We start from the raw sequence: 26,994 nt of genomic DNA on the forward strand, positions 1-26,994 counted from the left end.
GGAAATAAAGAGAGTGGATAACGTAGTACTTTACCTATGCTCAGTATTGTTTTGTGTGAGCGTTTAAAGTATATTTGTGCAGAACAACAGTTTGCAATTGTAGGTAACATCTATATGGAAAATAAGGATTGAAGTCCTGGTCCTTCTTTGGGCAAAGAGTTTATCACAGCCCGCGCAGCATTTACAGGAGTGGTGTGTGGTGTGTTTGGTAGCTGGTGATGGATGGTACAAGGCTTGCATGCAGTGTAGCCACACATCACAGCAGAGGTTTTAGCTTCTCAAACGCGGATTTGGCATCTTTAAATCAGCCCAAAAATATTTTAAGCATTTGCATGTATATGTGTTTGAACAAAGTTGTACAGCGAGATCATTACTCACAACTGTCATTTATTATATCTGTATATACTGTTACTGCTGTGCCACAATATTGACTTATTTTATGCCCAACATCCCTAAATCACAGTCAATCCTAACTTATTTGTGACATTCTTTTTTTTACCCAATACATACCAGGATCATTGATGCACTTTCAGAGTGCATTTAACCTCCATCAGTTTTATCAATGACGACCAGTTGCAGGATGTGATCCATACCTCTGCACTTGCGTGGTTCCATCACCTGCTAGTAACTGATGCCAAGGTAGCTTGTTCAGTAGCCGCCTTCCCAGTAGATTCATCTTTACCTGTACTCGTCAGCTTCTTTAGGTTTTCTCTTCTTGATCCTTTTCTTCCTTCTCCGTCAGCTTCTTACTTCTCTCCCTCTCTTCTGCTTTTTATCTCACGGACGGCGAGCCACAGGCTCAGTACGACAGGATTTAAGCCTTGGCTCTGTATGGCTATCTCTCTTCAGGATTGCACACAGCGCCTGTCACCCACGTATCCATGGCACGAATGGCTTCTTACTCTGACATGACAGCTGGTACAGTCATGTACTCCATAAAAGAGGACCGCCAAATGCATGCAGTGCCTGCATGATTGACACAGGCAGCAACAATGCGGCAGTCACTTTAATTATGTTACATGTTCAACTACGATTTCTACATTTTGTTCGATTTCAGCTGAACATGGCGAGGTCACTGGGCTTTGGAGCCATGTGGGTGTGGGAGGGGCATGTGAGTGTTCTTCCCTGGACCACCTACCCTGAGATTGAGCCAAGATCAAGACAAAAGCATACCAACACCCATGACAAGGACTGAGGAGGGGCCAGACCCAGATCGACTTTGAATACACAACATATAAGCACTGGTGTATGTCATATGACAATAGGTTTATTTCTCACACACCGGATAAGGCCCCCTTGAATACAATAGAATCTCTAGTCATTGCTTTCAAAACAGTTGAGTGCTGTCATGAGTGATGAGGCTCCTCATGAATCCAATCTTGGAAAAATTGAGAGCTAAAATGTGTTCATCGATAATGTGAAAAATGTTCTAAAGCACCAAAGAACATGTGCTCACAGGGAAAAAAATCTTAGGCTCTGTTCCATTTCTCACCCGAACACTAGCACTTGGTTTTGAGCGCCCTCCACGATGAAGTGCCCTCCGACGACCAAGTGAAGTGACTGACGTCCCTAAGAATTGGGACGACACTTCATGACGTCACACGTAAAGACAACGTGTCATTGGCTGCCGTGGTGTATTTTGTTTCCTGTATATCGAGTGTTGGAGACGTTTTGTAAATGCCAGCTCCAACGTATTTGCAACCTCTTGCATCAGCGCTGATAATCTCACTTGGTTTAATGAACCAACGGAGAAGAAATGGGCAGCTGAAGCCGCCTTCGCCGCTACGTTGCGCTGCTAGATCTGTTAGCGGTATGACGATGTTAACGTTAGCCTGGAGACATAAAAACATACTGTTGTACATACATATTGTATTGTTCATGTTGTCGGACACGGAAGGACATTTGGGTGGCTAACGTGTTATACCAGAGAAAGTAAACAAACGGAAGAGTAGTCCTCAGTGCTAAAATGTCCCTGTTGTCCTATCCAGCGTTGGTTTTAAATACGTATAAGTACTTTGGTATCCTGGAAATCTATCCACACTTCATATTTCCACTCCGTTTCAAGTCAGCTCCAGTGTCCCCTCGGTTTGAAGGGATCATTTCAAGTGGTGAGTGCCCTTGGTTTTAGGACTATTGGGACACACTCCACTTACACATGAACGCGTGTTGGGGTCAAAAACAAGTGTTAGGGTGAGAAATGGGACACTGCCTTATTGATCACATTACTGTTGCGTTTAGAGCTCTTCTATTTCCCGCTTCACTATGATGGGTATGTAGAGTGCGCTATTGTGGAGATTTCATTGGTCGCATTATAACTCTGGAATTTTTGAATGAAACAAAATCACAGCAGCAGGGGTCTTGACTGACAAAAAACTCCTCAGTCCGACTCAAACCAAGACCGAGAGGAAGTGCAATCAATTTGAACCTTGAAAATGTGATCTTGAGACAGAAACGGGTCTTGAGTACTACAATGCTTGGCAGTGTGGCATAAACTGTGGTGTAGATGCTATATACTGTACCATAGTCTCCATGTACCATGTATGTTATTATTGTTGATGATATTATTTGTAATTCCACAGCAACACTTATAGATAAACCTTACATTATACACTATGTTAAAGAAATACTTGTGAAGTACCGTATACTCTTAGTTTCATCTTGAATGTGTATTATATTCTAATATTGTTGCATAGTTATGCGACCAATGAGATGAGATCATAATATCATAGAGAGATCATAATAGAGTTAAGGAAATACCTAACCCGCTTTGGTTGGACTGAAGTTTGTGAATCTTCAGTACTTTGTACTTTGAGAAGCGTTTCGTGTCATGCATCTCTGTCTGCTGAGTCATGTCGCCTCATAAACAAGGTGTTTTTGACGAGTGACATTCACCTTCATGAAATCTTGATGAGCGCTGAGCTCTGCTGTTTATCTGATGACGGCAGTAGTAGTGAGACAACTGGTCCACCACTTTCGTGAGGCTCAGATAGACTTTCAAATCCTCCCTCTGTTGATGGTTTCCCAGCTTTTTTTTTTTTTTCTTTTACCCTCACTTCATGAGAATAGCAAGGAAACTGAAATGGTGAATGCTAACAGAAGGTTTAATCCCAGATGGTTTCTTGTTCTTTATCACTTTATACCCAATTCGTTCAAAAAAAAAAAAAAAAAAAAGGTTTGATAAAAATGCCCATTGAAAATTGCACTTGAAAACAAAATATATTTGACTTTGCAGGTGACCTTTTTTACTCTATAGATGTTCGTGACTAGCTGAGGTCTGCAGGTGTCTCTTGGTCGGTGTCAGCGCTTTTGGCTTTAAATCCTGTTGGTACTGATAGGAATCCCAGAGCAGATAGTCACTTTCAACATCTCCTCAGCGCTGACTGAAGCTTCTTATCAAGACCACCACACTATTGCCGCCAGCAGTTTTCACATCTGGCTTTATATGGACTCATTGGCACAAACATGCACAGGCATATTATTAAGTAAATAGTTTTATCTACACGCTCAGACAGCATTACATATAAACTTACGAGAGCATGAAAAATGTACATTTTATTTTATTTCTGCTTTTGGCATTTCCCACCAAGGTTTGCCGCGGGAGTCAGTTTCCTCCTCCTTATCCTTTTGAATGTTTCTTTATTTCTGCAGTCATTGCACTCCTTGATGTAATGACTTGAATAAAGACAGAATGTTTTCAGTGATGGTCTCAACCAGATAACCTGACCACATGACAAAGCCACTGCTACTGCCACTGCTCAAAGGTTCCTTGATGCCGATACAAAGCTGAATAACCACTCACATGGTATAGAACCCGCTGGCTCTTAAGATCAAAGCAATGGAGGCTTTATCTTATGAAAGTGGAATTAACTATGTCCAAGATCAATCATTTTGATGGCTGTGAATTACTACCTCACTGTAAATCCTGATTTCTTTCCACCCCGCCTCCTCCATGCAGACACTCAACACAGAGGTTTAGATTACATTAGATTAGATTTACAGACATTTAATCAGCTAAAGCTTCACTTCCTGAATGCTCATGTTTTGAACATGCGTCCGGTAGAGATCCACAACTAACGTTTTTATATAGGTTGGTTAAAATGTTGTGTACTTCATGACATGAGTGTTTATGAGTAACTCATGACATCAGTTTGGTGTGTGAGCCAAAGATTCCTTCTCTGTTTAAGGATCAGGATGAACAGCTCTTAATATTGAACCATGTGGAGCTCTGCAAGAGACTCTAAATACCTGAAGAATATGAAGTCAATAACTTCCATCAGGGTGATAGCTGAAGTCTGTATATCCACCCCTTTGTCTTAAACCTGGATTTCCTTGTTTTTAGCTGCTCCGAAGGAAAGCATCTGCTCAATGTAGAACCCAACTTTACTGAGGTACTGAGTTACCGAGGTATGATATTGCCCATAAAAACCTTTCTCCCTCCGGAGAGGTGTGACATTTGGACTCATCCATTGGTATCGCATTCCAGACGAAGAATAGCCCAACATCCGTCTTGAAGGCTATCTTTCAAAACAGAGACAAACCAACAGGCTGTTTATTCCGGGCCCATTGCACACTACATTATGTACTGTCGGCCCGAGGGTTCTAATCTCAGGCTTCATATAAAACAGCAGAATACCAGCGCTAAGAGCTTTAATTCAACTGACTGCAGGCTTAGCTGAACAAATGAGCCGACTCAATGGAAACATATGGAACTATAGATTTCAGAAGACCTCGCAGCAGCACAGATGTGAGTCATCAGAGAGCTGGTTAGGGTCACAACGTCCACTTCACACCCACGTCAAGTTAGTGACATTTGAGTGAGCCGATCAACATCCTGAACCTTTGAGAACATCAACTGTTGAATCGCACCTTGTGATCACTGGGTGCATGCCATCTCTGGTTTACATTTTGGGGGAGGTACTGCGTGTTACCATGACCACACCATTACCAATACAGTTTGTTTTACCATTAAAAGCCAGGTTGCAGTTTTTAGGGTTAGGGAAGTTGTTGAACCGTCCCGTTGTGACCCAGGCAGAGGCAGTCAGAGTCACACAATAAATATATTCCCTTTATACCTGCATTTGCCCGTGTCTTTGTGCCTCTCCAAAGCAATCATGCAGATCAGCCAGCTAAATAAAAGTGTATGAATGAATAAAAAAAATCTGATTTTGTTTGTTCTCGGTTTAAAGAAAGGGTAGCCATGTTGTTAGTAAAAGGACTGTTACCATAATGAGTCCCCCTCGGACAGATAAATGAGGATGTTGGAGGAACTAGCGCCCACATGCTGACTCCCTGCAGACACTCCTGAGATCATAGCATGCTATGTTTGCCACAAACACAGATCCATCCTCCACCATTTATATATTTGCACAAGAACTAAGCAGCGGGGTGGTGCTTTTTGTCCATCTGACCCCACGACGAAGAGAGATTTCCTGTGGGGTCGCTGTCTTGTGGATGTTTTTCTCTGACTTCATCTGTTTCAGCCCGAAGTAGCTTTGAACTTGCGTGTTGCATTTGATGCTTTAATCTGTCTGAACATGCGGTGGTGCAGTTCGCCCGGTGGCTCGACATTAGCATACTGTACTCGCTGCTCTGCTCCTACTGACGGAAGAGAAACGAGCAGCTTAATCCTCCACTTTCACGGGCGTAAAACCCCTCTCTGTTTTCCCTCAAAGACTCTGCGGCTGCTAGTTATTATTTACGATGGGGTGAATTTATGGAATAATTTTGGTCAGGAAGGTTATTCACTTCCTCAAGGTGAAAATGGTTACATTTAGCACTTAATGAATCGGGCCCGGGTCTCTCCCTCATATATCAGCATGTTATTAAGACATTTTAAAATCCCATTATGGTGTTTCTCCTTGAACATGTCATGCTTTTATTGCACTGCTCTGTCTTTAAAACTGACCTTTTCAGATCTGCTGAAAGGAACAGAAAAGGATTCATGATTGGGAAGTCAAAAAAAAAAAAAAAAAAAATCAGTCCAATTTTTCATTCATTCATCCTCATCTGCTGCTGAGTCAAGGTCGGGGGTTTTCTCTACTTCTCTCTCATTGATTAACTTACTCAAAATTAATATTTACTGAATGGTTATCAACAAAGATCATCGACTGAAAAAAAAAAGTAATACGGTTGCTATTAATACATTCTTTTGTTTACAAAAAAGTGTGAAAACCATGGTCCATTTGGCCCCACTAAGGGAGAGGTGGGGGGAAGTTTGGGGTAAAGAGGAAAACAATAATATCTGCTACTCCTGAAACAAAGTGCACTCCATCAAAAATACACACCACCATGTGTTGAATCGACACCTGTGACTGTGACACATCTGCTTGTGATCTTCCCTCTGAATAAAGCATGCAGCACAGATACCTAAGAAATGACAGGCGAAAGACACAGGTACAGCTTTCCCAACGATAAAGTGTGGTGACATTGTGGGCTTCAATACGGCATCAAACAAAATCCAAGCTGCAATTGGGAACAAAGGAGAGCGTGACACAAAGACGGTGATGACAGAGTCGTCTAATCCCAGCAATGCCATTCTTATCAGGGTCCAGTGGATTAGAGTGAGCCTCCTAACCAGCGAATCCTTCCCCGCCAGACGCTCTCCACAGACTGAGGGCCTGGGATCAATAGACCCACATTGATCTCTTTTCCTCCTGTGGCTGGATTCATTTTTAGAAGGGCTGCCTCGACCCCTCTCATATGTAGCGACGCACCGTCCGGGACTTTAAGACGCACAAATCCTCTGTGAATGACAACCAGCCTTGTTTTGTTTACAATAAATAACAGTGATGGGAAATGTGAGGAGCTTGATGGGAGGTTTTGATCTGCTTAGTGGTGCAGTTATTATTTATTAGAGAAGCAAGATTGACATGGCTGAGGTGCTCAGGTTAAGCCGCCTCCACTAATTCATCTTTGTCTTTCCTTTTCCAGATGACTCGGCCCATCCAGGTGAAACCGGCTGACAGCGAGAGTCGTGGAGGTAGCTGTCTTGTTTTTGGCATATGAAATGATTTACAAAGGCAGGGTGATGTGATCCTTCTGACCTTAAAAGGGTTTCATACTAAGACAGGGTGAGGTCACCCATCTGATCCCATGTGACCCTGGCTTTGATTTTTTTTCCCCCCAGTCTTAATTGATAAGTAGGCAAATATGCTAAGCAGACATGGACAATGTGCAGCCTGGGGGCAACTTGATCTCCTTCAAAAATAGTATTTATTCCACAACAACGTTTTGTTATTTTGATGGTTTTGTCCTTATCCTTGTTTGACATGTTTGAAAATATTCCTTTTGGCAAATCATAGATTTTACTCTCAACTGTTGATCTTAAGAGGCAAATTATACTTGCCTTTCCCTGTCATTTTTATGAAATGAAAATCCCATTTGTTTACTAAATATTTTCAGATGACACTTTTATCATGAAATCTCCATCTGAGTTAAACGCTTGCCCAGACTCCAGTGAGACACCCAGGGCTGCGTATAACACCGTAGATGTGCTATCACTTCACATTGGAATCAGTTTATTAATGGAAGTGTAACTCATGTATGCCACAAAACACACATGCGCCATGAGCTATAACCTATTTTCCAGGTGTTGTGATTTTCACCCAATATTATCGTCCTGCATTAGCATTTGAAATATCATTAAAAATCTAATTCAAATGAGTGAAATGGGACAGAAGTCGTAGCGCACCTGAAGCCACTGGTTATCTCACTTCATCGCAACAATGACTGTGGAGGAAAAGCTGCTTTTTGAATGCCAGTTAGCTCTAAAAGGATAACTAGGCTGTTAGATGATGGGTAATGTAGGAGAGGTATGTAACTCACTGACTAAATCTGGAGTCTAGATCATAAATGAATCGTTCAATCTGGTGATAACTTTTCAAGCTAGGGGCTAACACACATATGGATAGATGGATGGATGGATGGATGGATGGATGGATGGATGGATGGATGGATGGATGGATGGATGGATAGATAGATAGATAGATAGATAGATAGATAGATAGATAGATAGATAGATGGATGGATGGATGGATGGATGGATGGATGGATGGATGGATGGATGGATGGATGGATGGATGGATGGATGGATGGATGGATGGATGGATGGATGGATGGATGGATGGATGGATGGATGGATAGATGGATGATGGATGGTGGATGGATGATGGATGATGGATGGATAGATGGATGATGGATGGATAGATGGATGATGGATGGATAGATGGATGATGGATGGATAGATGGATGATGGATGGATAGATAGGTGGATGGATAGATGATAGATAGATAGATAGATAGATAGATAGATAGATAGATAGATAGATAGGTAGGTAGGTAGGTGGATAGATGGATGGATGGATAGATAGATGGATAGATGATAGATAGATAGGTAGGTAGGTAGGTAGGTAGGTAGGTAGGTAGGTAGGTAGGTAGGTAGGTAGGTAGGTAGGTAGGTGGATAGATGGATGGATGGATGGATGGGTGGATGGATGATAGACGATAGATGATAGATGGATAGATGATAGATGGATAGATGGATGATGGATGATGGATGGATAGATAGGTGGATGGATGGATGGATGATAGATAGATAGATGGATAGATGGATAGATAGGTAGAGGGATAGGTGATAGATGGATAGATGGAAAGATGGATAGATAGATGATAGATGATAGAAGTCTTACTGTGGAATTAATTTGCACTGGATGTCGGCATTTCAGTCTCGACCTGCTTGTTTGCTTGTACAACGTCTCATCGATTAAAGATTGTGTTATTGGAAGATGTACAGCTGTGACTGGGTTGCCGATTGCCCATCTCACTTTTCTTGTTCCTTGTGCCAAGTACATTATAATCACACAGTGAATTAGAAAGTGATTAAGGCCAACAGTGCAACCGGAGCCAGGCGGAGGCCGAGCCGCAGCCGTGTGTTTTAAACATGAGTGCAAACGCTATATGGGGGGAGATGAAGTGAGAGCATGCAGACCTTGCCAAACAATCAATAGGTTTGCAGGGCTCCTGCCAAGATCCTCATTACCCGCGTTTAATTCTCTCGTCTTTGATCTCTCCCACTTTTGGGAGGATTTGATTCACTCGCTGCCGTGTTGTGTCTATGTTAATGGGATGAGGTGGCATCCTTTAAGCCACAAAGGCAGCGACTATGAGCCCTGCAGTTATTTTTCATTTTTTTTCTGTGTGCGTCTCATGTGTCAGCCTTGTAAAGACTCTGCGCTCAGTTAAAATCTGTTTTGAGAAGGATTCATCCAGATGCCGGAAGAGAGATTTGGAATTAAATGGAAGCAGAAAGCGTATGATGCCGCTGGCAAAGAGGCTGATTTGATGAATATTGCCGAGGTTCATCACGATCATCAATCGCGCCGAGATGGTTCAGGAGTGAATATGTCACAAGATTTTAAAAAAGAACTACATACAGTATGAGAAAAGAGGGGATCATGTTGCCTTTTATATGAATTTTATTGGGAAATGATGATAATCCTCACATTTATCAGCAATTTTCTGTAATTTATGTTTAGTTTGTCCATCGTTTCTTCTTTTAATGGTGTGTACATATTTCACTGGCATAACCATGATGAGCCATATCGAATACACATTTTCAAAATGTCACAAATACAGTATATATTGAAATATGAATGACGAGGATTCTAAAGGTCTTTGTTTCTGTATTTCTCGTCCACTTTTCGTTGATCTGTTGTCTTACTCCCGAAACATGCAAATAGCATTTTCAAAGTTCCCTATAATTATTAGATGGAATGATGGTGTGGTTGGATAGAAAATGTAAGTGGAAAAAACATTTGTTATGTGAGATAGTTTCAATATTTAGCTGTGATGATTAAATAATGAAAAGTATAATCTCATAAACGCCATAAACAATGGAGGATGGAAGAATTCATTACGTCATGAGATCAGATTATTTAGGCTATTTCATTGACTGAGCATCAGAAGAGATGCCACAGCAGACAACAAGACCTCTAAATCCTCGCAGGGAAGGCCTCTACAGGTCACTGTCCACTTCTTTCTTTTGGTGGTTAGATAAGCAGAGGGGTCTTGTGCTGTCAAGATTGATGTTGCCTATAGCGCCATCGATTTTGCCATTGTGGTCTTGTGTGTCCACATTAACAATGACACTCTGTTGCCTCTTTACTCTGTGGTGAGTGGCCGGTTTTAAAGCTCCCAGGACGCCGTGGTCAGTGTGGAGTCTTTATGTTGGTCAGCACAGGGACCCAGCCGAGGAGCGTGTGAGATCTATGGGTTGCACCTCCTTTCAGATGAGCAGGTCAGAGCGGCGTCGCAGGAGCCATCAAGCGCTAACATGACATTAACGGCGGAGGAAGTAAAAGGCCTGGACAAAGGAGACGTGTGAGATGAGTCAATGAAACGCTGAAATAATTTGACGCTGCATTGACATGAATCACTTTTATTTGTCCCAGATTATGGTGATTTGAACGACCGCCCATTATGAGACATGTTTGACTTGAAGAAAAACTTAGCTGGACAGTGGATGTTTATCCACTTAACCAGCGTCTGAAATCGGGGTGAGGTTTGCATTGGATTGAAAATTTTCTGGAGTTTTTTTTTGTTTTTTTATCATATATTATAATTAATGTAATAATTCATTTCACACCCAGATAGCAACCGATGGATTAAATGGTTTGGCTCAAAAATAACATCTTTTTGTCACCTATAAATACGTTTATTTTATTATTATTATTATTATTATTATTATTATTATTATTATTATTATTATTATTATTATTATTATTATATAAACATCATAAAGTATCTTACAACCCTTCTGGCTACAATGAGCTGGTGGGAATTAAAAGAAAAAAAAGATATCACTTAGCCTCTCATTGCATCTGAGGAAGTGAGACAGACCTGGTTTGGCCTGCTCTCTCAGTGGCCCCTCTTCAGGTCCGACAGGGGCCAAATATTCCTCAGTGCATGCAGCCATATTAATTAGTCTTTTAATCCCATTAAGGGAAGGATGGTGCAGATCACCTTCTTGTGCTCCTCATCACCGGGGAACAACTTGTTACCTCGTCTTAAAGACAGCTGGACTTAGAATCCTCCGGGAAACCATCCCAGCTGTCAGGACTGGGCTGACCTTCACTGCAACTTCATGTTCTACTTAATTCATGCCTTCACTGCGGCACAGGCTTTCACCATCATGCAGCGGGGAGCTGAGCTCAGAGTGATGAAGCGCACTGGCGGAACATGTGCTTTCACTTTAAATATGAGGTGAAGTTATTGAACGCTCAACAGATCTGAGTGATACCGAGTCCATCAAGGTTATTGCCTTTTTTATTGAGCAAACCTTCGCTTTCCTGTTCAATAGATTTCGCTGGTAATTTTACCTGCATTTGCCATGTTTTTGAGTAAAAAACTTTCCATATTAACAATGTTTCCTGCCAATTTTATTCTCGTTCCTTAGTCTATTACAGTACACTTACTCTCTGTATGTGTTTGTGCTTTGACTCTCCTTGTTCTTTTGTGGTAGTCATCCAATATTCTGTCGAGCATCTCAGTCCAAGTTACTCCTTTGTGACAGGTGGCAGTCCTGGGAATATTCTCGCAGTTATTTTAGGTTTTAATAGTAGAGCACAGCGGCCTTAAAGTGAAACATATGTGGTAATGTAAATCTGTACAGAAACTCAGTCGGCCCCCACTGCTATCTACTGTGAAATGAATATTAATGGCCAATCACCTCCTTAATCTAGCAGAACAGCAGCCGCTTCGCATAGCGCCACCAGCAAACGTCTCCGTCACTGGTGACGTCCCACCCATTTGGGAGAAGACTGAGGAGGTTTTACCCACCTCTAGGCTTTTGTTGTCCAACGAAAGTTGACAATACTTTTTGGTCAATACAATTGGTCAACGACAAAAAAAAATTTTCAGAGATGCGAGTCAGAGTGGCTGACATTTCTCCACATTGAGTCAACGAGGAGGAACGTAAGCCGTCAATTCATTATATAACAGGAAAGTGTGCTCTAAATTAAACATTCATGGAGAGGCAATTCCTGGGCTGTGTGACACACAATCCCTGCACGCAACACACAGTGGAATCATAGACGTAGCTGGGTTGCAAAAGCCCTTTACTTTGAACAAGCGCAACTAAGAGCAACACAATAATCCAGTTGAAAAGAAAATGTAGCCACCACACCTGGAAAAAATTGCATTCCACCAAGGCTTTACAAAGTTTGAGTAAGGAATTGATATATATATATATATATATATATATATATATATATATATATATATATATATATATATATATATATATATATATATATATATATATATATATATATATATATATATTCCACTATTACTACAGTCTGTTCATGTTGACTTTTTCTGTACAAATACAAGTTCTCATAAATGGTAGCATCAACAACATAGGGTATTTTGTTTTGAGCTGAGCAATTGAATAATGAGGGTCCTCTAGAAATAGTTGGCCATAACACCTCACTAGTTCTTGCGGTTAAATCCCACATGTTGTGGTCCACAAGAGCTTCAGACACATGTAGTACTCGACTTAAACAGTGCCTCGATACTGTAGATCAGGTGTCACCAACATGGTGCCCACTGGCACCATGTAGCCTGCAGAGACCAAGGGAGTAGCCCACGGGTTGTAAAAAAAAAAAAGCAATAATTTAAATTTTCCTGTCATAACCATATTATTATGTTTGATTTTTGATTTTTTTTGTCATACCATTGGTAATTATGGTGAAGACTAACCAATGAGACAAGTATTGGCGATGAATATCATCCCTTATATATTGGGATTTCTGAAGTGTGCACTGAACCAATACTAGCCCTCTGGGTTACTCTGTGCCCTAGGAGCAAAAGGGTTGTGACCCCTGCTGTAGATGTTTTTTTTGGAAAGATGAGATTACGAATTTTATCTGGAAAATGCAGATGAAAGAATGATATATGCTATTGCTTCAAGGAAAATATAGTTTATTTAGTTTTGATAGTGTGATTAATCTTTTGTAAACTTTTTTTTTTTTAACTTGATCGTGTGTTTACTTTCTTTCCTAGTGGGTTGATCCCCTTTGATGGCTCAATACACTTATCGTAATGAGCTTTGGGTGAAAGTGTTGAAGTGGCCACAGCACCGTCTTCGGATCGACCGCACTGTCTCCTAGTTTGGATTGCAAAACTTGCTCTAAGGGTTTTGGCCTGGTATGAAAGCAACCGGAGAGCCACTGAGTTTGCAAAAAATTATCACTCACCCCGTCTCTTGTTGCTTGCTGCTGTGTTGGCGAATTTTAGTTTATCATTAGTCGTTTGTGAGATAGGACTAATTGATCTCCACCTGTGTATTGGAGACGTCTTGTTTTATAATGCTTCCACTGACTCGGCATAACTGCTCCAGCCTCAGCACAATCTGACCCCGGGGACAGGAGCCCATCCCGTTAGAAATGATTTCATCATCTTCTCTCCTGCACCCCGTCTGCCTCTGGTTCCAAACAAACAGGTTTGTGCTGATGGAGGGTGAATTTGGGAGTTTACGGGTTCTCGGTGACCAGAGCATCCCAGGCCAGCTGGGCCTGAGCTGGGAACCAGCGAAAGTCTGGGTGTGTATTGTTTGTGGAACAGCACCAGAGGGGATTTAGACAAGAAACGCGAGCTGTGAATGTCTGACCCTCTGCTGGCCTTAGCATTGGATTAGCTCACCTTGATCCCCACAACCTCCAAACATGCTCCCCACTTTTTCACAATCTGTCCATTTGTGCCCAGCCAAGCATATTGTGACCAGTAATCTATAGTTTCCTTCTCTCCAAAGAGCCGGGGTGTACTGTTCAGCATTTTGCTTTGCCCCTGCTGCCCCTCCCTGTTGATGTGTTATCCGGCGTTTTCCACTGTATTATTTTCACCTTTCCCTTCATCTCGTGGACGTCTCGGAACAAATTCTCTCACCTTTTTTTCTGTACCATCCGTCTTGTCCGTGCTCCTCTTCCCTCCTGCTCCCATTTGGAAAGAGAGATCACTGGAGCTTAGAGGCCTTCCTGCTTGGTTCATTACTGAGCCGCACTGACATGAAGAGCTTGTCTCTCAAGTAAACTCCACTGATGTTTAATACATGCAGCGCTCTGTTGTCTTTTGCAGCGGATAAATTCATCATCACAACAGAGAACAGCAGTCGAGCATGTAGCTCAGCTCACTCATTCTTGGCGCTCAATTCTCTACGCCTTTTCTGTACTCGATGTAACTTATTGCCGCTTGCTCTTATTTCCCGTCACATCCCAGTGAACTGTAGCAAACCTTTTCATTATCTTTTTGTTGGAGTAAACACACAAACACCGCACAACGCAGCGGCTTGCCCCGCCACACAAAGCAAATGAAAAGAAAATGGATCCATTCCTTTTTCAGCATACTTGTAAATCGCGTGTCTAAATATTGGACATGTTTGTTCACACAATGTCTGTCCAACATTCCCTTATGCAGGTGAGCGTTTGCATCAGGCAGCTGGGAACTGGAGCAAAGGATGAGTGTCAGAGGTTTCTGTGTTGGTCCACAGATCATGGTCCCCATTCATTTTAGCCCGTATTTAAAAACAGTTTTAGCAATAGATTTAGGTGTATTGCTGCCAAACAGGCCTCAGACTTCGGAGGCCTCGGACGTCGGAACGTTTCACAATCTGCAGGGGTGAGTTCTTGATCACAAGCAACCAATGACTATAAGTAAGTGCAGTTTATTTAAAGTGGACCTACACCAGGGATTTGTCTTTTACAATCAGAATCAGAATCAGAATCAAATTTATTGCCATGGTCAGTACAGATCCCACCAACTAGGAAAGTGCTTCGGAATAAAGTGCTGTCAATAAAATAAAATAAAATAAAATAACAAAGGCTGATCACAAATTCAACAGTCTGACGGCCGAGGGGAATGATCCCCTGTTCAACACATTTGTATCCACATGTCTGCACACAACTCTCATTTGAAATGTCAACATTAGAAAATGTACTTAAGCTCCTCCCATTAAAAAAAAACGCATCATTTCACAGGAGCTAAACTCTTGTTCTCCATAGCATCACCCACTCTTCTGTGATTGGTCATGAGGAAACTTTTAGCCCAACTCCTCTGACTGCTGCCTTCAGGAATAGCTCTCACTTGAAACCAAAGCTAAAATCACTCGCAGCCAAAAGTCAGTCCTAAAGTGCTGATGTGCACCGCCCTGAACATAGTGAACCATGGGGCCAAATATCTCTGGACTTAAAGCCAACTATAAGCAAGGGAGGAGACCTCAGTGGTGATGCTGGAATCAGTCTCTCAATTCAATATAGACTGTTTTGGGTTTATTACTGGTTAAATGACTGAGACTTGGCAAGGTTCTCTCTCTCTCTCTCTCTTGCTCACTTATGCGTCTGTCATGACAGTCGCTCCAAGATCATTTACTCACGGGAGAATGTGTTGTTCATGCACACACAACACGTTTGCGTGCACGTGTGAAATGCCAAACAAATTACCTTGAATGACACACTGCTTCCTCATTTGATCATAGAAGTCTCGTCTTTCGTGCTGATGAATAAGGAGTGGGAGGGGTCAGGCACACTGTGACGTAACAGAGTGCTTGACTCTCGTAACCTGTCATTTGCTGAGATTTCAGATGGATGACTTGTGTGACTGGTGACTTACTGCATCATGGGGAGGAGGACTTCAACGCTTGCTACATATAAGTCTGGAAAAGTGAATTTAGAGAGGTGCATCCCAGAATTCCCAAAATATATTACTCCGCAGCTGACTTCTTATTTAAAATCATATCATCATATAACACTGTTTTTGACCGTCTTGGTCGTTTTTTTCCTGTGAACGCCCGTAAAGATAAGGTGAGGATGGTCATTGGTGAGAATACAACCGATGCTGCTTCTCTTGTGCAAGAATATCCAGTGTGGAAGCCACACAGACACCACCTGGGTGATGATCAGGCATGTCCAACTAGGAAAAACCCGCAGAAGAATGCCAACACTCTTCAGAGATAACCTCTGAGTTGGCTGTCAAATGAATGTCTTGGAATCCGTCAGGATAGTAGAAGAAAATGACATCAATATATTCCACTTCATTTTATTTTCACATTGCATTGTGATCTTTTTCTGTCCACTTCTGACATTTAAGCTTCACGTTAGAACCCTCTGTTGCACCTTTTTAATCAGTATTTTAATGTTATTCCAGCTTAATTCCCCAGTGTGCCCTCCCCCTTTATGTTTCTTTCGTGTATTAACTTAACACAAATTCCACTCGACTTCTTTAAAAAAAAAAAAAAAAATCAGATACATTCTTTCCACGCCAAGTCTCGTTCGTTACTCTGGTCTCATAGCGTGGGCGGATCAGCAAAGGTTACTGTTGAACACGGAACGGAAAGGTCAGAAATCATGTTTAGTTTTCCTGCGGCCGTGAGGTAATTCCAGCCAGCAGATTGTGTTCGGACGAGCAGGCAGGCCAGGCCAGCGGTGGAGATGCTCATGCAGGAGGAAGCGAGGCGGGGAGGGGGACAAGGTTATCCAGTCAGCCACTGCCTCTCAGCCCCTCTGCTGTCACCCTTAATAACACCCTCTCCCTTATCACTGCAACAATCACCTTGAGAAACAAACTTGTCTGCCGTCAGAAAAGGGACAGGGATGCTGAGGAGACGGTCCGGTTTACATTTGGTTCGCCATTTCCGCTACAGCAGCCTGCCTTCTTTAGGAACAAACTGCCTTGAGGTCCATTTAGTGGCCAATGATTCCTGTTTTCCCTTCTTCATTTACATCCACAGTTGCCTGGGGAAAGTGCCTTTACAGTCTCGCTAAAAGTTTCATCCAAAACCAACAACCTGGATATGTTGATGTTGAAGTCTGAAAAGGTGCCAGTGGCTGGATCAAAGTTTTGATGAAGGATTTCAACAGTACAATGAAAACACATTTATTGCTGCGACTGACTGACCTTGTCAAACTGTCAGCACAGCTTCCTCAGTAGTTCTCAAACAATTGCTCCATTTTAATCTTGATGAACTGTGCAATACAAGAAAGCCAGAAACATGTCGCTGTCGCAACAAGTTGTGTTCGTTCGATCGTGAGGTTCTTTTTTTTTTAAACAATAATTTCATTGCTAATGAGTTTTTCCGTCAAGAGCAACATTGATTGGAAATGAATTTACATGCATAGCAGAATTGGATGGCCGCCTGTTGATGCAACATGCTGATATGCACAGCCGCCATGTAATTGCAGTGACAAGGCAGAAAACTGAGAACAGACTCGCCGTGCAAGTTTGTGTCAGTGCAGAGACGGGTGCGCTGAGGTTGCAGCGGGTCTGGAGAAGCTACAGGAACTGTGCAACCTCTGCCAGATCACCACAGTTTCTTATTTGCTTCTGCACTCTGCTTTATGACACGACATTTCTAGGTCTCATAAAGCTAGATAATGTGATCGATGGAAGTTGTGTGGTAAAGCTCTTCCAAAAAAAAAGCTCCATTTGCCGCATTACTCGGAGAATATAAACTGAAATAAATATTTCTTGGTCAGAAACTTGTGTAGTGGTTTCTGGGTCTCCTGTTCCTTTAGTTTAAAACCAGTATCATGGAAAGAGAATAGGGAGGAAATATTGTTATTTGTTGTGATTTATCTTCACGATTTCCTTTTTTTTCTCAAGATAGATACCTTTTCTTTTTATTCATAACGTGGCACAGCATCATCATGACACATTTTCACTAAGTTTGCACTTAGCTTTCATGACATCGCTTCCTGGCCTTTGCTCTGGGCAAGTTGTCCGGCCTAATTCTGAATACTTCACTCCTGGATATCCACAGGGAGACCAAATGTCCTGCTCCTTCGGTGAGAAAGGCCGGAGACTATTCAGAGCGACGGTGCACGCAAAAACTCCACAAACAGTAACACATTCACTCTCACTTCTCACCAGATTCCACAAATACTTGCTGGATAGGATGAGAAGCAGCGCCGTTAATGGATGAACTCAAATTAATAGCTTTAATGGACTTACAGGTCGGCAGAGTTCATGGTGTTTAATTCACTTGTGCGCAGCATTTAAAGGCCCATATGCTCTTTCATGTGCTGCTTAATTAAATGTGTTCCATATTTTACGTTCTGTAATGTGACTGCCTCGGAATATATGTTATAATTATATTGTAATTGACTTTGACTTCGTGTTTTTTGGAAAATTTGAAAAGTGAACTCAACAAAAAGTTAGCAAAATGAATCTGTTCCTAAAACAATGGGCTGATAATAACCACTGTGTCTCTGTTTTGAGTGGGTTGATCTTTGTGTACAGTAGAACACATATGCACATTTTGTCTCAGTCTTCTGAGGGTGGTGTCTCTAGTCTGATATTTTTGGAGTGTGTGTGTCTCCTTCCTGGAATATTGATTAGTTATGGTATTGTCATGGATCACAGGTGACTTAATGGGGTCATGCACATTTCACCAGCCACTTCAGTTCTTTTGAAATGTCCCCAACATTAACTTAGGCTTATTGCCTCCATGAACTTGAAAAGTGTCCCTTCAAAGGAGCACAAAGGTGGCTGTGGGGACGTCAGGGGGAGAAGTCAAAAGAAGAATGAGACTTCAAACGGCTGATGCATCTGCAGGTGCTGGAACTCTGACCCAGCTCTTGAACTTAATTTATAGAACGTGCACTTCAAAGAGTTCAGTGGGATCTGATGGACGAGACAAACCTTTTTTGTGGCTACGAGCTACAAAGGCAGACAGGGATTATTATTGAGAGTTTGTGAGCACCACTGTCGTTAATTAGGTTAGAGTGGAATAGATTGTTTTTATTCTTCCCACAACGGTATTAGAGAATATCAAAAAAAAAATTGTGTTAGTATCTTCAATTAAAAATGAAATAAATTATCCAAAAAGAAGAAAAAATATATATATATATATATAAAAAATAAATTTAAAAAAAAGAATTATATAGAATATATATATATATATATATATATATATATATATATATATATATATATATATATATATATATATATATATATATATATATATATATATATATATATATATATATAATGTGCAGACAGTCTGAAAATTGTAACTACACCAATTAAGATATTAAAACAAAACAAACCAAAAAAAATTGTTCATACATACGCACATCAGCGTACTCACAGACAAACAAGTAGACCACTAGAGCAAGGTCAACAGGCTGCAGTCCTGACCCCACCACAGGACACTGACACCCATCCTGTCCCATCCTCGGTTGCCTCTAGTGTCGCTGACTTTTATTAGAAAAAGATGTCCTGTAATTTTCCATCTCCTTCCCGCCATTCACTAAACAGATTAACAAACCATCCGCAGATAGGATCTAATTTAAACATTGTTAATATCCATCATCAGCATGTAGCTTACTCGTCAATCAAAAGCATGACTGAAATATAAATGGCCCATTTTTGCATTGATTTTCCTACCACCTCGCAAGCAACGGGTAAAGTGCGTTGCGCGGGATGAAGATATTGCTGGGCAACATCATGGAGTGCTCCAGAGCCACAGGAGATTTAAAAAAATGAGGTTGGTGCAAAGACTAAAAAGGCAGTAACTGTGATAAGAAATAAAAAAAAGTGAACCAGTTCAGAGACATCTGCCTGGGATTAATGCTATCAGGGAATCTGGGAGGCACAATGTGCTACCGGGGAAGTAGGAGCCCTCAGCAGCTGCTTGCTTGGACTTCTGGCACACATCAAACTAATATGCTGGATTGAAAGCAGGAATTGATTCCTAAAGTGGAGCAGTGAACAACTGCTGTGACCATATTACACCAACTGCTAGCGGGAAAGTACTTGCAAAGACAATTACGTAATCTAATCTGACCAGGGATCCCACAAAGCTGCTCGATTCAACAAAAACAATCGGATGGTGCGTTCAGTTTTCTCCCCCTGGCTTCACACCGCATCTGAATTATGTCTGTGTAAAAGTCAAGGAAAGACTGAGGTAGTGAGAAACTGTCAGAGACTCTCACCGTCTTCTTTCAACACTTCTCTCCTTCTCTCAACTAGGGATGCTGCTTTGCTGTCATTTTTGGATGCTATTCTGGTCTCATGGAATGTACTGAGTGAATTATTTATCAGGGGATATGGGATCCCTGGGCAGCAGAAATTATTTGAGCTTTGACATTTATTTCCATTTAAAAAGAGTCCACATGAAATTGTCTTAAATTGCTTCGTGTAAAAGAAAATATGGGTTAATTTAGGTCATCTAGTTATTTTTTATTCCCTTTAAGCAATACAATATAAAAACAAAAATATGTCGCAAAATCTCTTTTACTGACAATTTCTTTGAGTGAGTTTCCTGCAATAAGTGAGGCGTTATCATGCTCACGTTGTACGAACCACAGGTCCAATATCCTGAAAATCAACACATGTTAATCCTGTTTGTCATTGTGTTTGGTTGGTTCTGACAGGATCTATTCAGAAGAACTGGTTATGGCCACATACTGTCATTTCAAACTCAAAGGCTGTGCAGATTTGTTGGATTAGTGTGAGTAGAATATGGATTATATAATAGTGGAGTAGTCTGATGGCAGATTTTGACTAAGGTAGTTGACAAACCAAGAGAATAGCTGCATCGTAGAGATGGTTCAGCTGTCGAGGCAAGCCTGGCCCTGAAGGAAGTTCAGTCCAGGCAGTTGGATTTTCATCCAGAGAGAACGTCTGGAATTTTTCATGTTGGCAATTTACATCATGTTATGATGTGATGGTGGGACTGAAATGAAGGAAAGTAAGTTTGATTTTCTGATCCAGGTGAGACGTCAACCCATCCTCACTCACATGGTCCAATATATTGATATTGGGAAAGCGGACTTTTGCGTCATATACTGATGAAAATGCAGCCTTGGGAGTGGAAATGCTGGGCGGTTGGAACAATTTTCATTCTAGATTTGTTGTTTTATCTCTGACGAAAAAGAAAATCTATTCATTTTTATTTCTATTTATCACTTTTGTCCATTTTCTGCTGTGAATTCAAGGATGTTTTGGGTTAGATCAGTTCCCATTGACAAGCTGATTTGATTGTTTGCGTGTGCGCCTGCACACTGTTCGCATAAAAAATGAAGTATAGAATGAACTTTTGCTTCAGTGAATATGTGATTTGGGGTGTTTACCAGGGAGGAAAACAAGTTGTGCTGAGAGCAGTTTTACCCATCATGACGTTTTTATCTTAGTGTTGGGAGTATGCGTATGTTATTGTGCACGCAACATTTTTGCATTAATCTTAAACAGTAAACTGTACTCACAGAATAATCTGCTTTGTTATGTGGTTATGTTTTTTCCCCCCAGTCTCTGGTCAATATGACAAAATCTAGACAGTTACAGAGGGGCAAAAGTCAACGATCACAACATCTATGAACATTTAGCTGGCAGGACAGTTCGCCCCACTGCTCTGCTCCATTCCAATTTGACATTAACTTTAATGCTACATTTCTCTCTCCGGATCACTTGTCGAGCTCTCGCATTTCTTTCAATAACCCAGACTACTTCTGCTGACCTCTGTTCACTCGGCCTGGTTACCTGACATCAGCTAAAGGGTGAATGTTGCTCAAGGGAAGTGTGCTACCTACGGTGAGGCCTGGTAGGTGGCCTGGATCGTCCTGAATTCCACTTCTGCCCTTCTCCTCCGTAGCATCCGTAATCACCTCGGTGACCTCATTTGGAGAGAGACTTCTCAGACAGACAGTTCTCAACCAACCAGTTCTCTATGGGTGAACATATTCACACTTCACACTCGAAGGAAAGTAGAGCCAGAGCCAGCAGTGAGGTAGTGAGGCCAGTTCTCTACACTAGACGGGCGGGAGTCATGACAACATTTCATTACCTACTATTGAGTGGCACAGCTAATATTCAATTTCTCTAATAAATAACTTTTGGAGGACATAAGTACTGCCTCAGTTGATATCTAATTATTATAAGTTGAATATAAAGCAACATAGATTCACCTTCTTTCGAAAATTATATTTCATAACTTTATTTATAAAATCCATCTGTTATGAGCGCAGCTGTGTGTTGTGTTGTTCCAGCACAACGCACAATTCTAGCGTGATTTATTTACTGTAAATTCTGTGCAGAGGAGCGGGTGCACTAGCTTCCCTGAAGCGTATGTTAGTGGAATGACGCTGAATGGCATCTTTCAGAGTCGGGTGAGACCATGTGGTCTGCTCTGACTGCTTTGGAATTGAAGCAGGAGAGCCCAGCTGGTTCAGGGAGAACAGCTCATCGACTCGCCAAGATGGCCCAGCAGCCTGCCAGAGACACACATGAACAAGACACACACACACACACACATGAGTTGCAGAGTGAAAAACAAGAGTTGGATTTACCTTGAAAATCGAGTTATGCAATTAAAGTGTATTGGTTTTGTGGAGAACGCAGTTTCCGAGAGCGTTTGTGAAGTCATACGGAGGTGGAGGGTCTCGTGGCCACCTGCCGAGATCCAATCGTTTCATCAGATTTGTGGAAAATTGCCATGTACTGTGCGTGCAGCGGCCCAACAGCCTCAGACCTAAAGCGAGCCCTGCAAATTATACATGACCAGTGGTCCTATTGATTCTCCTCTGTTTTTCTAACTCAGATAACAGTGTGCTGGATGAAAGTTGCTTCAGCAGACTTCCACAAATTGTTTTGTAAACACACACACAGAGAGAGAGAGAATAGAACGGTCCAGAAGCTGCCACGAGGAACAAAATGATTTGTTCAGCTTGTAATTTCATATGTCTCCCTGATTCGATTTGTTGGGATTCTGTAGTTCCGAAAAAACACACTGGAAATGTCTGCAAGATTAAATGGAAAGCCTTAATTAGATGCTCCACGTATTGATGGAGTGGCACTGCAAGAGCATTTTACTGCGTTTGCCTTCACAGAAGTGTTGATTACATCAACAGCTTTCCTGGAAAACAATGGCTGCTAAAACAATACATATTTAAATTTATGTTCCTCCAGGGCTTCAGCGGCTCCATTTATTCCAGCCCCCGTGCAGCCGCACGGCCGACTGCTTCTTTAGTGAAATCTGAAATGTATCTCTAAATGGTGTGCGAGTGCTGCAAGACTTGCACAAATTAGCTGTGTTAAAGTAGATGTATGCCATCGATGGAGGCTGACTGGAGGCAGCGAGCTGCTTATCTGAACAGTAGGAACGTGGACGGAATGATAAGGTGGTCCATCCGACGGAGCCCACCTCCTCCAGCTTGCCCATTTTCACCAGTTTGCTGTAAAGCGCTTTCTCCCTGCAAACAGTCAAAAGGCTAAGCCTAACCAGGGGCTATGTGTGAGTGGATGGATAACAGAGAGAAGCACGAGCTCAAACAGAATATGATATTCTAAACAAATTGGTTTGGACTGAATGAGACGGAGCTGCTTTTTGCCTTGTGTATAAGTGGGAGAAGTGTGGGCGCTGCTGCTTACCGGTAAACCTGTGAAAGGTCCCAACAGTCTGCCGTCCCCAGTTTCACCATTAAAAAGTCCGTTTGGCATTTGTGAGAAAGTAATTGGCTGATAGAGCTTCGGCAGGCTTAGCCACCCTGCTGGCACAACAAGCCTGTCTGTCCTCGTCCCTGTTGCTGCTCTGCTAGTCAGGACTGCAGCCAGCACGACTGCTGCCACGTCCCCTTCAAAGCTCGCAGAGATGCTGGACGGCAGCAGCTGTTGTCTCAAGGGACCGAGAGAAACTCTGGACCTCTGGTCATTAGTGGTAACCAGTGTGCTGGGACGAGGCCGGGACTCAGACAGCTGCAAGACCCCTATCACCTCTCCATCCATGCAGCCATGCCGAGAGGTATTTTTTAATCTGAACTTTTGCTTTTTGCTGTAGCAACTGATGTCCAGTGACACTGAATATTTCCACTTCAGTGACCAGCAAGACACATTTGCATTGCTTTAAATCATATCTGTGCACAGCTACAATAATAATATTGAAACTTTACTTCTACAGCGCAGACAGCAGAATGTAAACATAGTGTCTACACGTGTGGTTTGCGTGTGGTGGGGTATCATCTGAATGAAATGCCCACAGTCCACAGTAATGAGTTTTTGCAAGTGTTTAAAAAGCGGTGCTACTTGTTGTGTCTCAGGCCTCTGGCAGGCTGTTCCACAGTTGAAGTGCCCTGGTGGAGAAGGCTCTGTCAGCCCTAGATTGAAGTCTTGACTTTGGTACAACTAGCAAGGAGCCACACACCGATCACTGGAATCAGGCATGCCAGTGGGGACAGTACAAGACAGGCTGCTTGAGTTCTGAGTTCAATAAGTAATAATAATTTCAAGTTATGTTTAGGGACAAGGGACTGAGGCCTGCTATCAAGGAAAGCCAGAGCGTTTGGTGTGGGAAAAGATCAGTAGTTCTATTTTTGAATGGTTCGACTGAAGGAAATGTTGTGTCATCCATGCCAGAACACCTTCAACACCCTGCATAGCTTAGTAAATCTGTGTGTCGTCCGCATAGCAGTGGAAAGGGGTGGCGCTGGATGATATCGGGCAGGGGCGCCGTATAAGGACGTCCAGTCTTCCTTAAGGGGAGGATTCCACCTCAACTGATGACTAGGTAGTGCTTTCATTGCAAGTCACATTAGACTACAAAAACAACTGATAACTCCCCCTACTCTGAGTACTGGTTCACAATCATTGGAGGCCGGTTGGCAACTAAAGCACTGGAGAGAACCACAATACAGTTAGAATACAAAATGGAACCTAAAATAGAACCTTGTGGAGTGCTACAGGTACCTTGTCCCAGTCAATATATGGTGTCAGTGTGACCTGTATAAAGGATATGACCTAGACCAACAAAGCAGTGTCTTCGATTCCCACCCAGGATTGGAGGCGGTCCCATGAAAATGTTATGATCATTGGTGTTGGGTGAGCTTTCACTGCTCCCTACTGTTATGAGGAGGTGGTTGGTGTCTATTGACGCACTGTGCGAATCTTAAACCAGACTGGAATATTGCAAAGCAAGGTTGCTGACAAGTGTCATTGCCTTCATGTTTAGTAACTTATCAATAATACATCGACCCTCCTGCCGTCTATGGATTTCATAGGAAGACTGTTCTATGAGAACACCGCTCTGGAGATGTAAAGGTCATTGTAGTCTCAAGAAATACTGTTTTTATACTGCAAAGTCACAATAGGTGGAGAACAACACAAGTCATATCACTGAGATATGAAATGCAGAGGCATCAAGGTGCATAGATTACTGGCGTCAGGTCTGTGTCCTTCTTTCCAGTAAGCTAGTTTGCGACACCCTGAGGTCTAACCTGCACCGGAACAGTCAGGAAAACTTCAGCCATGTACGATTACTTTTATTTTTAAATACTGAAGGCTCAACTATTTTCTTGTGATTCCATTTAGTTAACTGACAGAATCTTATTAATTTCAATAGGCTCCAGTCATCTGATCATGAATGTGAAATTAAACCATGAAAATACATGTCTCACAACAGCCCAACTTTTGCTGGTGATGGCAGGTGGGGGTTACACTGAAATATTTACACGTCGAGGCTTCAGGTGATGAACTGCTCCATGCTGCCATGCACACGCTCGGGAGAGAACATTAACTTCTTTCACTGTTTTCTTCTGTCGCTGTTGTATTCATTGTTAAGTGGGACTGATGGGGAGGCTGCGGCCATTATTCACCACATTGCTGGGCTAATTTCCGTGCTCTTACAAGTACAAAGATGTCAAGCAGGAGCAGCAGGCTTACTTTAGATTCCCCTGAGACCATTAATCCTTCGACTGGTGTCGTCCTCGCTTGCGCATTGGTTCACCTAGTTCACTGCACTGTCAGGCAAAGTGCTTCTCCCCGCCTTTATCCTCCCTCTCCATTTAGTTTGGTTTCAACTCCCAACTCCGACACAATATGATTAGGATGGCAACATCTGTGGCAAAACTTTAAAGTTGTTCGAAATGTTGGAGTTTATTCTTTTATGAATTTCTCGGTGGAGACACTTAATAATATCTCAAATGGACGGGAAGGAAACGCCATATTGCCTGAGTCAATTTAATTATTCAGGCGAAGAGGCTTGTTTAAAAATAAACATCACATAAACGTAGACATTTTGTCTTGTTAAGAATGTTTGTTTTAGTAAAACAGCAGCGTTCAAATTCCGATTTACAACTGATCTTCTAAATAGTTAGATGGAAAACTTTATTAGCACACAGCAAAATATCTACTGTAGCAGTGTCGAAAGAGATTTGAGGAGGTGAAAATATGAGCGGGAACATAATAGAATACTAAAACTAAATTGAAACATGCATTTGTTGTTGTTGTTTTTATAACTGAATGTCATATGTCAAGCTGTCCCAGAGGCAGTGGCTCGGGTCAGTTAACAAACATTTTGTTAGTAACTTTGAAGTTTCAGACAGTGATCCTGTTTGGAAGTGATAAAATCAACACACATACAGTATACCTCGTGTAAAATGTGTTTTTTTCTTGAAACTCAAATCCAGCATACACTTTTTCAGGGGTACAGAGAGCTAAACGTTAGCATAGGTGCTTTGTTACGCTTTCTAATGCTATACTTTGTGGCATTTTCATTTGATATCGATGATTTTGTCTTCATTTGGCTGACATTTTGTAATTATTTAAAGTCAGAACTTTTGTTTGTCAAGGAACCTTGTTCATCAGTCTCAGTGTTCACCTGTCATTCTCTTTCACGTAGCTTGTCCTCCATCTTTGTTTTCCCTTCGAAAGTGGCACATTCTCGTCCAGCTGTGAATCGGGCCAAGAGCCAAAAAAAAAAAAAAAAAAAGTGTGGGAGTGTGTGGAAGGAGATGAATTGTAGATTACCTTTGCAATTCCGGCGGAGAATGCAGCTTATAATGATCCAAGATGTTCCCAGGAAAGGTCAGCTGAAATTGCAACAAGCGTAATTAGTAGCTTATCAATAATGCATCCAAAGGTTCAGCGGCTGTGTGTGTGTGTGCATGTGTGTCTGCGTGCATGGGAGGGCGGGCTGGACGGAAAAGGACCACGTGCCAATGCTTTCAACAC

General features: G+C 42.0%; 1 protein-coding gene across 9 annotated transcripts in view; it reads left to right on the forward strand.

Annotated features, from left to right (window-relative positions):
• Positions 1 to 26,994, forward strand: part of celf5a (cugbp, Elav-like family member 5a) — a 190,095-nt gene that overhangs the window by 95,023 nt on the left and 68,078 nt on the right. For all 9 annotated transcript variants that reach the window (XM_053856177.1, XM_053856217.1, XM_053856157.1 and 6 more), the window contains exon 3: positions 6,931 to 6,979. In XM_053856177.1, coding sequence (XP_053712152.1) covers positions 6,931 to 6,979 — 49 coding nt within the window. The remainder of the gene's footprint in view (positions 1 to 6,930; positions 6,980 to 26,994) is intronic.

The sequence above is a fragment of the Synchiropus splendidus genome, chromosome 1 (assembly GCF_027744825.2).
Source record: "Synchiropus splendidus isolate RoL2022-P1 chromosome 1, RoL_Sspl_1.0, whole genome shotgun sequence".
Lineage (NCBI taxonomy): Eukaryota > Metazoa > Chordata > Actinopteri > Syngnathiformes > Callionymidae > Synchiropus > Synchiropus splendidus.